Source organism: Pseudopipra pipra, chromosome 9 (assembly GCF_036250125.1).
Source record: "Pseudopipra pipra isolate bDixPip1 chromosome 9, bDixPip1.hap1, whole genome shotgun sequence".
In the NCBI taxonomy this organism is placed as follows: domain Eukaryota; kingdom Metazoa; phylum Chordata; class Aves; order Passeriformes; family Pipridae; genus Pseudopipra; species Pseudopipra pipra.
Window position 1 is genome coordinate 28,534,662 of NC_087557.1, and position 16,489 is coordinate 28,551,150.

General features: G+C 58.3%; 2 protein-coding genes across 5 annotated transcripts; both read right to left on the reverse strand.

Moving 5' to 3' along the window:
• Window positions 1-3,384: 3,384 nt before the first annotated feature.
• On the reverse strand, window positions 3,385-8,891 carry CDC20 (cell division cycle 20). 3 transcript variants are annotated; one of them, XM_064665487.1, is made up of 11 exons: window positions 8,789-8,891; window positions 8,056-8,252; window positions 7,396-7,541; window positions 6,659-6,755; window positions 6,019-6,147; window positions 5,470-5,666; window positions 5,047-5,141; window positions 4,464-4,695; window positions 4,229-4,354; window positions 3,941-4,058; window positions 3,385-3,647 (listed from the first exon to the last, which is right to left on the reverse strand). In XM_064665487.1, exons 1-11 carry the CDS (start codon window positions 8,833-8,835, stop codon window positions 3,469-3,471), a joined length of 1,563 nt encoding a protein of 520 aa, XP_064521557.1. In that variant the 5' UTR covers window positions 8,836-8,891; the 3' UTR covers window positions 3,385-3,468. The 3 variants fall into 3 exon arrangements, with proteins under 3 accessions (XP_064521557.1, XP_064521559.1, XP_064521558.1); XM_064665489.1 differs by having other exon boundaries at window positions 8,743-8,836; XM_064665488.1 differs by lacking the exon at window positions 8,789-8,891 and adding an exon at window positions 8,735-8,752.
• A 33-nt stretch (window positions 8,892-8,924) lies between these two features.
• Window positions 8,925-16,486, reverse strand: MPL (MPL proto-oncogene, thrombopoietin receptor). Of its 2 annotated transcripts, XM_064665484.1 has the most exons (11): window positions 14,601-16,486; window positions 12,353-12,485; window positions 11,830-12,005; window positions 11,342-11,607; window positions 11,109-11,265; window positions 10,813-10,942; window positions 10,363-10,535; window positions 10,119-10,261; window positions 9,578-9,990; window positions 9,370-9,457; window positions 8,925-9,276 (listed from the first exon to the last, which is right to left on the reverse strand). In XM_064665484.1, the coding sequence occupies exons 1-11, from the start codon at window positions 14,833-14,835 to the stop codon at window positions 9,073-9,075; spliced, it is 2,118 nt and encodes a 705-aa protein (XP_064521554.1). In that variant the 5' UTR covers window positions 14,836-16,486; the 3' UTR covers window positions 8,925-9,072. The 2 variants fall into 2 exon arrangements, with proteins under 2 accessions (XP_064521554.1, XP_064521555.1); XM_064665485.1 differs by lacking the exon at window positions 8,925-9,276 and having other exon boundaries at window positions 9,371-9,457; window positions 9,578-9,665; window positions 9,831-10,261.
• Window positions 16,487-16,489: the final 3 nt, after the last annotated feature.

The window sequence follows — 16,489 nt, forward strand, 5'->3', positions numbered from 1 at the left end:
TGGCTCTGTCCTCTTGTTTTCTTGGCTCACTGTACACAGAAGCTGTTCCAGGTGCTTGGTCCTGCCCAGTGTGGTTGGAGGCAGGGCTGGGAGAAGCAGCTGGTGTAGCAGGTTTGTGTGTTGGGGGGGAGAGTGATAGCTGTGTGCTGATGAAGCAGATGGCAGATTGTTTCCAAGTGTTTTGGTAGAGCAGTGCTCAGGGCAGGAAGTGTGTCAAGGCTTCTGTTGTGAAAGTGACTCCACCCTGTCAAAGAATGGCTGGGGTGGAGTGTGGGTGAGGGCTGGGCACTGGGCCACCTGCCCAGGAGAAGCTGCTGCTTTTCAGAAATCCTGGGGAGCTGAGGTATGGCAGAACAGGGAATAGAGACCCTGGAAACTCGAGTGATTGGGAAACAGCAGTTTGTTGCTTTCTGCACCTGCTGAAGCAAAAACTGCTGCCATCTGTGAACGCCTCTGCAGCATGGATCTGTGTGCAATGTAGCTCAGGGTGGTCAGAGGGAGGGTTATGTTGTTGCTGCCTTGCTCTTGCTGCAGAAGTGCCTCTCACCTGCTGGGCTCTGTTTTCTGCACTGTTGTCTAATTCAGGTGTCCCTTCAGTGCTGTTGGGGTGCTGAGCTGCCTTCTCATCACCCTATGACTGGGGCCCTCCTGGGCAGCCTGGGTGGTGACTCAGGCCTGGGAAGAGGAGTGGGTACTGGCTGGGCAGCTTGTGGCTGGGAGGAACGTGTTAGAGCAGCTGCCTCCAGATGCTGAGTTTCACTGTGGGCTTGGCTGTGGGGTAGGAGGACTTTAGTGGATGTCCAGCCAAAGCCCTGGAGCAGGGCTTGGTGTGAGAGGAAGCTCTGCTGATCTTACCTGGGCTGCTGTACACCTCGAGGCCATTCTCTGAAATGTAGGAAAGCATCTTCAAGTGACCTGAACTGCACATGGTATCGCCCTGTTTTACAGGCCTCAGTGCCCTTGTACATATGAAGCCATAAACTGGGATTTGGCTGCTGCACTGTCTGGTGTTCTCCCAGTGTTGCTGCTTCTCTGTGAGCAAGGACTTGCATGAAAGCTTGTTCTAGTCCATGCTGAAGTGGTGTGTAACATTAGTTCAGTGCTCAGAAGTCACCACTTCAGGAGCTGTTGTTGATGGTCTGGCTGAGATAGACCTTTTCCTGTCAAGCCTCCTTCTCCCCTCCAGTTGGCTCTTGGCAAACACAGGACTGTCTTTGCTTTTGCCCAAAATAGTAGCAATACTGTAAACTACTTATGCTTGGTATTTTAGAATGGGCTGTTCCCTACATGTGCTCTGCTCTCCCTTCCTCCAATTGTTCCAGTTAGCTGTGCTCTTCTATGGGCTGGCCATGGCACTTGGTAATTAATATGCTGTCATGCTGTGAACTGAATTCACACCTTATAGGGCTGTGTTTACTGGGCCTGCTGGATCAGTGCCCAACTCCTTCCTCTGCTCCTCACTCCAGGGCAGTAGAACCAGTAGGGGCCAAAGACATTGCAATACCATTACCCTCTAGTAGTGCTCAGAGGACCTTCAAGGGCTGTGTAATGCACAGCTTCTGGGAGTAGGGTATGTGCTAAGGAGAAAGCCTGTATTGCCTGTCTGAGAAAGCTGAGCTGCTCTTACATGGGAGTGAAAAAATTGCAACAGCTTTTAGGTATATAAAGCCTTCCTTCCAGGTCAAGAACTGTGGGAAGGCTTAATCAGCTGTGGGGCTACAGGGCAAGTCTGTGCTAACTCCCAGCACCAAAGTGCAGAGGTGTGGGGCAGGGCTCCCACAACAGCAGCACAGCTCTGCGGAGGAGCCCAACCTTGCGTCTGGGTTCCTGCCTGCTTCCCCATTAGACACAGCTGCTGCCCTGGGATCTGTGTGTGAAGGCCAAGGAGAGCATCTTCCTTAGGTAGCCAAGCAGGGATGCACCAGCAGTCCTGCTGGGAAGGTGCTGGGCTCAGCTGCTGCAGGCTGTTTTTTGAGACTGTGCCCCCCCAAATCAGTAGTGGGTGTGGGGTGCACCCTCACTGGCCTTGGCACAAGTTGGTGCTGCCAGTGCCCACCTTCGAAGGTTCCAGCTGGCTTAAAGCTCTGGAGACAGAGCTGGTGCTGGGTACAGCATGGTACTGTGCTGAGGGGAAGGTGAAAGCAGTTAATAATCCACCCTCAGCTAATCACAGGCTGATGGGAGGCACAGGCTTTGTGGAGCTGCTTTGCACAGGCCAAGGTGCTAATCAGCTGCACAGTGTCCCCAGCAGCCCCAGGCTGTGCTGGTGCAGCTGAAGGACAGGCCTGATGGGTCTGCTGCAGCCCCACAACCTCAGACACTGTGGCTCCAACGTGCAGAACAGCATGGCTGTGCTGGCTCCTGCTCAGGTAAAGGCTCAAATATGTTCCCTGCAACTTGCACCAGCATAACCCAGCCTGGATAAAATGCATTTTTCCAAGTGTGGGGGAGTCAAGCTCTGATAAATGTTAGCTGAGCCCTGGTGCCTGCTTCCCTGCATGCCAGCCCCAGCCTGGCACCAGGGCTTCCCCTCAGCTGGAGGGGAGGACAGAGATAGGGCTGCTGGAAGAATACGTGACTAAGGGCTGTGCACAGAGTTGGTGGTCCTTTGTGAGTCTCTTGCATGACATCCAGGCTGGCTGTGGCAATGTAAACTAACCCTTTGTTTTGCCTCAGGCTTTATGCCATTGCCAGCCCCTTTCTGGCCTTTGGGGTGATTACAGCTGTTACTGTATGTTTCCAGCCCCTCCTCCCCCTTTTTTTTTTTTTTTCCAATAGCAACTGGCTCTTAACTTCAGTACTAAACCACTGCAGAAGTAGCTATTCTACTCCAGCACCATAAGCAGGCAGTGTTGGCTGCCTGTAGCAGAACAAGACAAACTAGTGTGCACATGACAGCTCAGACTGCCAAAGACTGCTCTGGAGCAGGTGAGCACTGCAGATCCAGTCATGAGACAGGACACAACAGAAGCTGGGGCCACAGCCATACCATGCTTTCATTGAGCCTTGCTCTTCCCCACCCCAGCTGGCACCAAAGCAGGCTCGAGCTGGGCAGAGGGCCCTGCCTGAGGCATGGGCCAGCTCAGCAGTGGATCACTGAAGCAAGTCAGAGCTATTTGCTTTCAATCCTGCTGTGCTCATGGTCAGCGTCAAGATGGGGCAGGTGAGATACATACCTTAGCTGGGACAGATGGAGAAGTACAGCCATTGCACAGCATCCATATCCTAGGGCTGTATGGCTGTGCTAGGCTCTGTCTGCCTGTAAACAGAACAGGCAGACCCTAAAGAACAAGGGCTCTACCCTTTGCCCAGATCCCAAACCACAGGGAGGAGGGACTTGGTTCTGGGATCCATAGCTTCTTCCATCCAATTCCATAAAAAAAGTCAAGTTAAAGCACTTTATTAACATTTAAAATACTGTACAGCATGTAAACCAAATACCCCCCTCCCCACAACAACCCTGTGCTCTCAGCGGATGCTCTGGTGAATAATGCTGGGTTTGGCACTGTTTGCCTTCTCTTTCTCCTTCTTCTTTATGGGGTCCATCTCAAAACAGCGCCAAAGCCTCAGTGTTTCATCAGCAGCTGCTGAGGCCACTGTTGTACCATCAGGGCTCATAGTCAGGTTCAAGATCCTGGCAGTATGACCTGAGGAGGAGGAGTTGTGCAGTCATCCTGTGTACATTTACTCCTGTGTGTCCCACTGAGTCCCTCCAGCTTGCATAGCGGTCCCCCCAGTGTGCTGTGGCAGCACCAATTCAGACCCTAGGCATGCATTTGGAGAAACAGTGTTTGTTCAGCAGCCCATGGGCATCCCTCACTCCAGCAGCATGCCCCTGCATACCGTCCTGCAGCAGTGATGCTTGCAGGCTCAAACCAAGGACTGCATCTGCCTTCAGCCTCTGGCAGCCCCCCTTCCCCAGGCAAAGGGCCCAGCCTACCTTGCAGCTCTGCAATCTTGGTCATCGATGGATACTTCCATATAACCAGCTGATTCTGTGCAAAGCCATGGCCTGAAATGAACTCCTTGTAGTTTGTTGACCACAGGATAGAACAGACCTGAGAAGAGGCAGTAACACAGGTAAGACAAGCTGCTTGTGCTGATGCTCACCAGCCACAGCTGAGCGTGGTCCCCTCCTTTCCCATGCCTCTGAGCCTCAGGAGCCAGCAACTCTGTGTAGGTGTGCTGCCAGAAGGCATTTGCTCCAAGCTGATAATTCATGTCTCACCTGGGAATGGGCATCCACAGAACTGAGGCAGGCGCCAGAACACACATTCCAGATGCGGATATGTCTGTCACTAGTCCCACCTCCAGTGGCCAGAACGTTCATCTGCCACGGGCACCATGCTACAGCCTGGGAGAGAAGAGTTCATTCTATGACATGCAGGAGGCAACCTGGGCACAGCCAGTGCTGCATGTCTGCCTTGCACACACCCATGTGCCCACGGCAGCCCTGCACTCACCTTGACAGCACCCTGGTGCTGTGTGAAGGTCTGTACAGGACTGATGTCTCCACTGCCCCCCTGGGCGCACGGCCAGACGTTCACCAGGTTGTCATTGCCACCACTGGCCAGGTAGCGGCCATCTAGAGACCACTCGAGCCCACACACCTCCTGTGTGTGGCCAGCAAGTGTGGCCACGTGATGCTCAGCCACACGGACGTCGTGGTGGTGGATGTGGCCAGTCCGTGCCCCACTGTGGAGAGAAGAAAAGACTTGCAGGGTTCAGGCTAACACATTTTCACCCAAATCCATTTCTGTGTTGTTGCAAGACTGCTGTACCTGCCACTGGATTTCAGCCAGTGTTACCAGCATCACCAGTCTGTTGGTGTGAGTGAAGCAGCCACACAAGCTCTTCACAGCTTCAGCACAAAGGGCAGTACAGAGGAGAGGCTTTCTCTGCACAGTCCCAACAGAACAGGCTGAGTAAGAAGCCCAAGCCAGAACAGAAAGTCCTCTCTGCCATCCTTAACCCACACTACTCACAGATCTAGGGATAGGAATCTGCAATAATTAGACACTGTCCTTGACCCACCCAGTGCTTTACCTGGAGAGGATGTAGCTGTTCCAGCTGAGGGATCCCACGCGGGCACAATGGCTGGTCATGTTTCGGAGACGCTTCTGCTGCTGAACATCCCATAGCTAGAGAGAAAAAGCAGTAAGTACTCTAGAGAATGAACCCCAGCCCCGTTGCTATGCCCTAGGAACCTGGCATTCAGCCTTCTCAGTATGGGAGCAGAGAAAATTTGTATCTTATGCCTATAGTACAGAAGATAACTCCAGGTGTCAGGAAACCCCCAAACCAAACTCTGCCTTGCATGCTGCAGTTGGCTGTGGACAGTTCCACCCCATACCAGGCAAGAAAAGTTGGGTGCATTGCATCCTTCCTGTGCTAGCCAAGCCTTTGTCCCCATGCCCCACAGCTCCATCAACCCTTAGACAGCACATTTGGTTTTACTGCTGCACTCACCTGGACCTCAGCACTACTTGTGCCAACAGCAAGGTAGTTTCCTTCTTTGATCCACGACAAAGAGGAAACATAAATATCTGGATGCTCTATCTGCAGCAGCTGGATAATCTCCCCAGAGACATCATTCCACAGATAAACAGAGTTGTCCAGAGCCACTGCCAGGAAGTTCCGGGAGCTCCAGTCAATGAGATTCAGATCTACAATTTGGAAGAGCAACACAAGTCACACCATGCTTACCTGGAGAGCCCTGCCCTTCACCAGTGCTGATGCCAAGTCTTCCACCTGCACCAGATGTGTGTGTGTACACATGTGCATATACACACACAGAAGTAAGGGGTAGCTATTCAGGTCAGGTAACCCTGACCCAAGTCACCTACAGGGCACTCTGGACCACCGTTCCTAGAAGGCTACACAGGGACACTCCAGAAGTGGTCTGTGCTAGCCTGGGTGCATGAAGTAATTCAAACAGCCCAGTTACACTATCCTAGGAACTGCACTCCAGTGCAGAATGTTCTTGATGCCCAGCACTCAACACTGCATCCTACTTACAGTAGTCATTGCGGATCTCCGGTGCATCCAGGATCCGGTCTGGCATTGAGGGAACGTATCTGCTGTTCTTCCTGCTGGATCCGGGCGTCATTTTCTGACTGTAGAGCACTTTCAGGTTATTCTGATAGCCTGTGTGCGGAGGAACAGATTTGTTGACCTGAGTTACTGTTTCCTTCCAACCTAGTGCTGCTCATCCAACTAGGAATCCCTTCCAGTGAAAATGAAGTCCTGAGAGAAGAGAGACACTCAAGAGAGTGCAGTGTGCTAAGCACCTCTGGCAGTATGAACTGCTGAACCAGGGTGAGCTACACTTTCTTCAGTCACAGAAACACTTGTTTTTTTGTATCCCATTATGTTTAGTTACAGTTCGGCTAGAAAGTGCACAGCAGAGAGTTTGAAGCTCTTGCAGACCTCAGGAAGGTTTGTCGCCTCCAGTCCATGTGAGCAGCTGGCAGTCATTTCAGCTTTCCTAAATAAATTCACTGTAACTGCTATGCTATCCCTCAACCTCAGAAACCCTAAGAAGGGAGACTCCAGTGTGCATAGGAGCTCTCAGAAGCCAGATGATCTCTCCTGTGACCACACAGGACCCCTGACCAGATCTCCCCAGCTGATTCGACTCATGGACTCTGTGTCATACCTTCTGGAGCGTACTGTGGCTTTCCACTAAGGCGGAGGATCTTTGCCTCTTCTACATCAAAGCCATTTAGATTCACTGCCCAGGCTTTCTGTTGCTCCTACAGGGACAAACCACTCTTAGTGCGATGTGTTTGAAACAAAAAGTCCACGCTGCAGTTAAAACATACACCTAAGCCCCCTTCTCCCAGAATCAGGAGGTGTACAAACAGTGCTGCAAGAGTCAGCCACAGGCAGGTCAAAGTACTTTTCCCTCAGATGTTGGCACATTGTCCTGCTCACATTTTCATACAGTGGCAAATTCAGTGTCATTGCCAGTGGGAAAAGCCACAGCCACAAGGGACCAAATGCTTCATAAACAGATTTCAGAAACACAGTGTAAAACATTCCAGAATTGCTCCCCATATAGACATTGTCCTAGAATAGCTACCACCAGCAGTTTTACTGTGCATAGGCCCACAGCTTTGTGTTTTTGTAGCCTGCTATATTTTAAAGCCTCGTTAGCCAAAAACTGAATTTTGCTACCAGAGGCAGCATAGGCTAGAGTAAGTGACAGGCTCTACAGCTTCCATCGCATGCCAGGCTCCCGAAGCCTAGAGCTGGAAGTAGTCATGGCTGGGTCTTGTCAGCCACATGTGCCCACTGCATAGAAACTACAGTATACTTTTCAGTAAATGGGCAGGAGGGATTAAGTGTTTGGAAGTGCTTGTTGAAGTAATTGTGCCTTAGCAACATGCTCACCTTCTTGGTAGGAGATTCTTCAGCAGGGTCATTCTCTTTGGTTAGGAGGAAATTGGCCATGTCCATCTGCATAGTGCTGCGGTTGGGAATGTAGCGATCCCCCCCAGCCCTTGTTGGTGTGCTCTGAATTTTGGATCCAGATTTCCCTGTATTTACATACATAAATATTGTCTTACAACTATTTAACAGCCTGTATTAGACTTTTCACAAGAGCAAACCCAGCACTCTTCCACATCACACCCACCATTCAAGTTCTAGACCAGCAGGACTCTCAGACCTCGTGCCGCCCAGCCACAACTAACTGATATTTCCCCCCCTGCCCCCAAGCTCTGGTTAGGGACTGCCAGGAGACAACTTGGGTCTAGTGCAACAGTTCCAGAGATCACATATAAGGGGAGGATACAAAAACAGGTACACCACGGAAAGCTGTCAGCAGACAGTCCTGCCCACCCTTGTCCCAACATACAGCTGTGCCAGCAAGGCTCAGCGGAGGGATCGGTTCACCCAGCCCTGGAGCTCAGCTGGGGAGGAGGTGAGTGACTGCCAGCAGCCGGGCCCCTGCTGACCCGCCGGTTGCCGAGGGTACCTGGCACAGCCCACAGCCTCGTGGCTACAGGCAAGCAGCCCGGACTCGCCCACCTTGCCTCTGCCGCCACTCACCGGGTGTCTTGGACGGCGTCTTGCTGGAGCTGTGGGAGCGATTGGCCGGCTTCATGGGCGACACGCCGAGGGGGCTGGGCCCGGGGCCGCTCTCCTTGGCCTTGCGCTGCCACCGCGCCGGCGGCGCGTTCGGGATCGGCGTGTCCAGCTTGAGCAGCCCCTGCAGGTCCGCCTCGAACAGGAACTGCGCCATGGTCCTGCGGGCGGGCGGCGTCAGCGCGCTCCGACGGGCCCTCCCCACCACTGGACAACCCCCGCGGCTCTCCCCGACTGCTCCTCGGGGCCCTTTCCATCCCCCCGTTATCCCCTCCAGCCGCTCCTCGGGGCCCTTTTCATCCCCCCGTTATCCCCTCCAGCCGCTGCTCGGGGCCCTTTCCATCCCCCCGTTATCCCCTCCAGCCGCTCCTCGGGGCCCTTTCCATCCCCCCGTTATCCCCTCCAGCCGCTCCTCGGGGCCCTTTCCATCCCCCCGTTATCCCCTCCAGCCGCTGCTCGGGGCCCTTTCCATCCCCCCGTTATCCCCTCCAGCCGCTCCTCGGGGCCCTTTCCATCCCCCCGACACCCCCTCCAGCCGCTCCTCGGGGCCCTTTCCATCCCCTCGACACCCCCTCCAGCCGCTCCTCGGGGCTCTCTCTGCTAACGGACATTCCCCCCCTCCTGCCCTCCGTTTCTCAGTGACCACTTCACCACAGCCATGCCCAGGGCAGGCTCCCCGGCCCAGCCGCTCCCTCACCGCCGCCGCACCGTCACCCTGCGCCGGCCCCGCCCGCGCCGCGGCATTTTAAAGCGCGCGCGGACGCGGCCCCGGTTGGTCGCTTCAAACCCAACGGCCGCGCGCTGCCTGGCGACGGCCGCGCGCCGCAACGCCATTGGCTGAGCCGTTGGGGGCGGGTGCAGGGGGCGGGGCCATCCCGCACAGCGGTGGCGGGGCCATCGTGCTCAGGGGGCGGGGCAAACGGACTTGGGGGCGGGGCGACGAAGGAGCAGCAGGCGGGTTGTTTGTGTAGGGACGCGCGTTTATTGCGGGGCGGGGGCGGTCGTGGCCCCCCGCGGCTCCCAGCCGCTCGTGAGCAGGTAGGACTGGTTGGCGATGTCGGTGCTGGGCAGGCGGCCTCCAGCGTGCTCCGGCGGTGGGCTCGCCTCGCCCCGCGGGCCCGGCAGCACCTCCAACAGGCAGGGCAGCACGGCTTCTTCCGGCGGCTGCTTCTCGAAGGCGCTGGCCTGGGGGCACACGGAGCGGGGGCGGTGGGGGCTGCCCTTCCAGCTGCCCTTCCAGCTGCCCCCGAGGGCCTCAGCCCTGCTCCAGCCCCTCACCTGGCCGTGCTTGCTGCTCTCCTGGAGGAAGCTGCCCAGGGCACGGTGCAGGTCAGGGACGGGCGGCCAGAGTTTCTGCTTCACGTTGCTGAGTACGGGGAAAGGGACATCGAAGGCAAACCCCAGTCTTGGGGTGCCCTGACGCCCCCGTTCAGGGTGCCCAGGCCTGGTGCTGGACCCCCCCGCCTGCCCCCGGCACAGCCCTTACCTGTAGAGGGAGGGGAAGGTGCACCGCAGCCCCAGGAGCACCGCTGTGAAGAGCAGCGGCACCACCGTAACGCTGGGGATGATCCAGCCTGCATCGGGGGAGGAACGCTGGGGCTGTAGCCCTTCCCAGACCCGCCACCTCTGAGCCCTTCGCAGCCCTGTCACCCTGTGCCCGGTGCCCCCCGTTCCCATGTCCATCTCCTGCCCCGTGTGGCTCCTCTGGCTGCAGCCCCCCCCCCCGCCCTGTCCCTTACCCGCATCGGCCATGGCATCAACCACAACAGGCTCGGACCAGGCGCTCCAGCTGCCCCGGTACCACGGCCCGCCGGGCTGGGCCCGCACCTGGGCCTGGTAGCGGCTGCCTGGCCGGAGGTCCAGGACTTCTTTCCTGGCTGCCCGTGGAACCTGCAGGACCTGCAGGGAGGCATGGCTGCTGTGGGACGGCCAAAGGGGTGTGGGGCCATCCTGCCTGACCCCGTACAGGCCGCGTGTTGGCAGTGGAGGTGGGCAGGGCTGCTCAGGGTGCCCTGGCCAGGCCTTACCTTCCAGTCATGGCTGTTCTCCACGGCGTAGCGGACCTGGTAGTCCAGCTGCTCTGCCAGCACCTCCAGGGGCGGGAGCCACTGCAGGCTCAGACGGCCCTGCGACACTGTCGCCTGCACGAGCTGTGGGGCGTCTGTGAGCACTGTTGGTGTTGGGGACGGGGATGTGTCGCTGCCATGGGACATTGTGTCCCCTGAGCTGGGCATGGGCAAGGGCAGTGGCCATGGTGGCACTGGGACTTACCAGCCTTGTGCAGCCAGAAGGGCTCCTTGAAGAAGCTGAGCGTGGGCAGCATCTGGGTCTGGGTGATGTTCACCAGGACAGAGATGGCACTGCCAGCCCTGGGCTGGAAGGTGCAGGTGTGGGTGCCTTGTGCCCCCATGCTCACCTCCTCGCACTGCTGCCATGCAGCTTCCCTGTGTGAGGAGTGGGGAGCCAGTCAGTCCCACCATGGCATCCCCACAGCCAGTGCAGCCTTGCTCCTCCTGCACTTGCCTAGGAGAGCTACTGCTGCCTGTAGTCAGAGGTGCAGTGTGTACAGGAAAGGTGGTGGAGAGGTACGAGGTTGATGGTGGTAGGGCAGGGCAGAGCAGGGCATGGCAGGTGGCACAGTGTGGGATGATGGGACACAGCAGGACCGGTGGTGCCTGGGATGTGCCTGCCTGAGTGCCACATGCCCACCATGCCCCTTACCTTGTGCCAGCCCCGCTTGGAGGTGGCCGGTAGAAGAGCTGGTGGGAGCTGCGGGGCTCTGCGGGGTCCCAGGTCCACTCGCAGCGCACATTCTGCAGGTCGGGGGTGCTGCAGCACAGCCCGATGTCTCCTAGGCAGGCGAGAGCCAGGGCGGGGAGGGGGCTGCTTCCCCTTGGCCCCCCAAAACTTGGGTGCTGCACCTCGCCTACCCCAGGCCCCCCACCCCTTGCAGCCCCAGGCGTGGGTGCCTCCCTGCTGTTCCTGCCAGCACGCCGGCAGAGGGGGTGGCTGCTCACCGGAGGAGCGAGGTGTCTCCGCAGCCACTGCCTGCGACCAGGGCCCCCAGACGCCATCCATGGAGGTGCCGTCGGGCTTGCTGCGCACCTGGATGTGGTACCTCACCCCTGGCTGCAGGTCCTGAAGCACCACCCAGGTGTTGGCCTGGACCAGCCCCTGCAGGAGAGGGGTCGGGCTGAGGAGCAGCTGCAGCCCCCAAATCCCCCTTCCCATCCCTGGCCTGTCTGTGTACCTGCCCCACTCCTGGGGAGGCTGTGGCTGCCCTGGCCCTGGGTGTTTGGGTGCTGACAGTTGACTGGATGGAGGGGTCCCCAGGGTGCTCCCCACTGGGGTTCCATGTGGTGCTGCAGGGCATCCCTGAGGAGCTGGCAGGGTGGCACTGCACCTCGTAGAGGAAGAAGTTTGGGTAGTCGGTGAGTGGTGGCTGCCACGACACGCAGAGCTGCCCTGCAGCCCCAGCCCAGCGGGCCGTGATGTTCGCTGGAGGGGCGATGAGACCTGCAAGGAACATGCCAGTGTGTTTGCCCTCCTGCTGCAGTCCCTGCCTGGGCAACCCCTGGTCCTGCCGGGGGACACTTGGAGGCCCGTCCAAGGCTGTCTCTGTGCCCGGCATGCAGGACACATGATGTTGTCAGCCCCTGTGGTGAGCAGAAGGTCCGGGCACTCAGGTCTGGGGGCTGTCCTGGTGTCACAGGGTATTACTAAGTAAGAGGGACTCACCCACTGCGTCCACGCTGAGCTCCCGCCAGTACTTTGTCTGGTTTGTGGTGGCATCCAGGACGCGGAGGTGGAGCTGGGTGAAGAGCCGCACGTCCTGGCTGGGGAAGACGCAGACGTGTCGCTTCCCGCCAGCCCCTCGGTGCCATGTGGAGACCACGCATGCTGTGGGCGTATCCCTGAGGAATGGAGAGCGGGGTCTTGCAGCCCCTCATATGCCTCCTGCCTCGGGTCAATCTGGAGGAAAGGGGATGTGGGGCACAGCACCGAGACCTCAGTGTCACCAGCTCCTTTCCTGTGCCACCACCCACTGCAGGACACCATCCCCCTGGCACTGAGGGACAGCCAATGTCCCAGCCCTGCTGCAGGGTGTGCAGTGGCTGCTGTGTAGCTTCTGTGGGCTCCCCACCATCTCTCCTTGCAGCTGGGAGCCCACTGGGATGGCACAGATTGCTGTGGCACCCTGACTCTGCTGCTCTCTATGCAGGCAAAGGGGAGGCTGGGCTGTGTCCCCACCACCTCCTACCTGCTATACCAGTAGTAGAAGTGGCACATCCCACTTGTTGCCTCCTCCTCCTCGTTCCAGAAGCAGGTGAGGTCCTCGAAGGAGCGGGAGAAACAGAGGATGTCCTCGGACACCCCTGCCAGCAGTGCAGCATCTGGGAGGAGTGTGGGCATGAGGAAGCCCCTGGGCACAAACCCGTCCCCATCCCACCTGCATCCTCCTGCCCCATGCCCGCTGGCCAGCTCACCCCTGAGGCCAGGCTGTGTAGGCACCCGGGGCAGCCTGGGCATGGCCGTGGCACAGGTGCCTCCGCCAGCTTGGCACGGCGGGGAGGGATGTGGCACACGTGCTGGCTGCTGGCTGGCCCTGGGGTCCTGGCTGTGGCAGGGCTCCTCACCTCCCCCACACCACTCCCCCCTCCTCAGTACGGGGGTCCTTCAGGAGAAACAAACATCCCAAAATAGCCCTGCGGTCGGAGGGGGACTCAGGGCCCAGCGATCAGGGGGAAGCACCCCTGCCCTGCTCATGCCGGAAGGTGCACGGAAGTGAGATAAGGAGGAGCAGCACCCCAGGGAGAGGGAAAGGGCCTTGGGGCTGATGTGGGGGCGTGTGGTCCTGAGCAGGGGGGGATGCCCAAACCCTGGCCCAGGGACTGCAGGGGGCTGTGGGTTTCTCTGACCCCCTCAGCAAGCCGCCCTCCCTGTAGTTGCGTGGATGAACTGGAGCATCACATCCTGCAGGATTTCTGTCCCAGACACTGGTGGCTTTGCTGGCCTATGGGCCCCTGCCCCTGTTGTCATGGAAAAGAGGACAGCCCCAAGATGCAGATGTGTGAGGCACAGGGGTGGTCTCGCTGCCCCCAGAACTGCTCCAGCACTCCTTTCTCCCCCACTGCCTCTGTCCTGAGACCTGTCCAGCCCTCTTCCTCCTTGTCTTCCTCCTGGCCTTCCTCAGGGGCTGTTCCCAGCTATGGGACCCAACAAGCCCCCTGCCAGTACCTGGCTCTGCTCCCTGTGCTGAGTGCATCCACACTCTGCTGTGCACCCTCTACACTGCCAGTTGAGTCCACTCTGGGCCAAGAATAAGTGACAGTCTCCAAATGTCCCTGCCACCTTCTTAGTGTCCTTCTGCTCTTCCTGTCTCTGCTCTTGCCCTGACCCCCCCAGCCTTGTTCCTCATTTCCCAGCCTTGTGTTGCCTTCCTCCCCCCGCCCATTGTCCCATCTATCCCACAGCCCCCCCACCTGTTCTTCCCTTTTTGCCCCCCATTTCCCACCCCAGGCCTCATGCTAGCTCCATGATCCCCCCCCAGCTCTGAGCACCAGGGGATAAGGTGGCCAGGTCCCAGCAGCTCAGTGACACAGGGACCCATGGCATTGGTCCTGTGGGCTACCAGAGCATCTTTGCTGCACGCAGGCCATGTCCTAGGAATAGTGGCCACCTAGCTCTGCAGCCCATGCCAGGCGTGCTCAGGCACTGCTGCCAAACTCAGGCTCAGGGCATGGGGATGTCACCGAGGCTGTGGGCAGAGAGGATGAGCCCAACCCTGACCCTCCTCCCACTGTCCCTATGGGGGTGACTGTAAATGTGCTCTGAAGGCCACCCTGGCCAGACACCCAGGGTGAGTCTGGAGAGATGAGCAGGAGATCAACAAGACTTTGTTTGGTTAATGCTTTTTAATGGTGTTACAGAAAGCGTTAAAGGGGCTAAAGAGGGGCTCAGAGAAAGCGTGAGCAGCCCTGAAATGTGACAAAGTCGTGAAGTGGCTCTGCCAGGTGCAGTGAGCCAGACTGGAGCCTGGTTGAGGATGCTTGGCAGGGCAAGATCATGGCAAGGCTGGTGCAGGAGCACTGGGATTAGCCTGGCAGTGCCACTGCATTACTTGTGGTGCAGAGCTGAGCCGAGAGATGTTAACTTGAGTTTCGCTCAAACCCTCATCATAATTACAAGAACTTTTGAGGGGCAGGGAGCCCCTCTGCTACCTGTGCGGGACTGGGAGCACCAGCCTGACATCCTCAAGAGGCCCTGGGGCTACCAGGTCCTGCTTGCAGAGGGCAGGGATGTTCCTTTACTCTGAGCCACCTCAGGGTGTCCCACAGGTGAGAAGGGCACTCCACTGCCCACCCTGAACACCCCCTGCAGACCCTCCTGGGATGCCCCTTCCCAATCCTGCAGATTTTGGCTGCTGTGAGGTGCTCACTGCCCACACCTGACATGCCAGCTCTTCTCTGGCCCATCCTTTAGGGGAGGAAATATCCCCAAGGACCTACCTTGGGATGTCACTGGCTCGGGGTCTGGCGATGGGCTGCAGAGGCTGAGCAGGATGGCCGGGATCAGTGAGAGCAGCCAGCCCCAGCACAGGCAGGCTGCCATCCTGCAACCCCCGTGCCGGGGCCGTTCCCAGCGCCCTGGGAGCTGCTGTGGCTCCTCCAGGCGATACTTTTTATCTGGGAAGTGGTGGTTGTGCAGCTCAGGAAGCCTGACTGGGGGCTCCCCCCACCTCATCGCCAGCACTTCCCTGTGCCCGAAACCACCATGCCGCAGCCCCTCTGCCGCCAGCCGCGGTGCCAAGGGAGGCTGCTCCTATCAGATAGGCGGCATGTCCTGCCCTCGTGGCTACCGGCACGCTGGGGGCCTGGGTTGGAAGAAAAACAACCCCGGAGAAACCAGGGAGGCCCCTGCGTGGGGCAGGGCAGGCTGTCGGGGGCTGCTGCCATATGGGAGCATGGGACATGGAACACTGCTCTGGCTCCGCCCTGTCCTGTGCCACCTGGAGTCTGGCGTGCCCTGGGTCTGCTCTGCCCCCGGCCCCGTGGCTGTGCCGGGAGGGGAGCTGCAGGCACGGGGGGCACTGGCAGAGCCCGCACAGTTGCTGGTGGTGCTGGTGCAGGAGCAGGGCCACCATGGGGGGGTCCCATAGTCACGCTTAGCCTCATGCCAATCCACCACTGCTGCCTGGCACAAGTGGCCGGAGGGTCTCCCACCCTGCCAGGGCACAGCACAGTGGCACAGCCTGGGGGGCACCAGCCAGGGCACAAGAACCCACTTATACATGTGTCCCCACCATGCCAAGGCCGAGTTGGCCTCTCCTTGCCCAGCAGCTGGGGCCAGCACTGCAGGCGCTGAGTAGCTGGCACCAATCTGCCACAGCCAAATTTTGTCAAATCAGCCCCACTTCCTTTTCCATTTGGCTACTGGGCTGTGCCATCAGGGAAGCAAAAAGGAGAAAGGCCTTGATGTGAGCAGGACTAATGACACTGCCTCGGACACCGTTCCCAGCCGGGAGCAGAGGAAGTGCAAGGGCAGTGGCACACGTCAGGCTGTCTGTGAGGGCCAGTCCCTATCACTGGTTCACTGGGGACCTCGGGGGTGGGGCAGAGAGGCTGTTCACTAACAGTTGCAGTTAACACCAAAGAGCACTGGAGGCCAGAAGGGAAAATCAGAATGGTGTTGACAGGGTTCAAAGACCTTCTGGGGATAAAAGACTCTTGCCCAGAAGGGCAAATGCAAATGCTCCTGCCTCTGGCTGGGTTACCGGGCTCTGCAGGAGCTGCTCTTGCTTCTCATGGGACTACAGAAGATGGATAGTTGGGCAGCTGGATGTCATGCCCAGGGCTGAGCAAGCTGAAGCCAAGAGAGGTGAAGCCCACCCAGTGTCAGTGTAACAAACAGCAGCAGTGCAGCTGAGGGAGCACAGCCCGGGACAGGCACTCCTGTGGGAGGGTCAGCACAGAGCCCAGGTGATCCATGAGGGACAGGCACAAGGGAATCACCCCTGTAGCACGTGTTGTGACAGGCTGGTTGAACACGGCAGGCCCTTTGCAAGATGTGGGAAGTCACCTGCTGGCTCAGCACGGTGCTAGGCAGGGTGGGAAGGCTGCGGAGCTGCACAGCCCCACTGGGGCCAACCAGAGGAGCGGGGCCATCCCTGTGAGGAGCAGCCAACCAAGGGGAAACTGCAGGAACAATTTTCAAGCATGCAAGAGGTGGATGTGTAAAGGAAGGACATAATCTATTCTCCATATCCCTTGGGGACAGGACCAAATCTTAAATTGTGTGTGGGAGCAAACATGTCAGTTGGATCCTAAGAAAACCCATCTCCATGGCATGATGAGACCATGGCCTTTCCTGGGGATCATCAGAGGACTCCAGTGGGGAC

Bases quoted from the DNA above. Each gene is read 5' to 3' on its own strand.
- CDC20 (XM_064665487.1), bottom strand. From the start codon at position 8,835: ATGCCGCGGCGCGGGCGGGGCCGGCGCAGGGTGACGGTGCGGCGGCG. The intron at 8,253-8,788 runs GTGAGGGAGCGG...GCCCGCCCGCAG, and splicing joins AGGGTGACGGTGCGGCGGCG to GACCATGGCGCAGTTCCTGT. The intron at 4,059-4,228 runs GTGAGACATGAA...GCCTCTTCTCAG, and splicing joins CTGTGGATGCCCATTCCCAG to GTCTGTTCTATCCTGTGGTC.
- MPL (XM_064665484.1), bottom strand. From the start codon at position 14,835: ATGAGGTGGGGGGAGCCCCCAGTCAGGCTTCCTGAGCTGCACAACCAC. The intron at 12,006-12,352 runs GTAGGAGGTGGT...TCCATTCCTCAG, and splicing joins TTCTACTACTGGTATAGCAG to GGATACGCCCACAGCATGCG. The intron at 10,536-10,812 runs GTAAGGGGCATG...CTCCTCACACAG, and splicing joins CCAAGCGGGGCTGGCACAAG to GGAAGCTGCATGGCAGCAGT.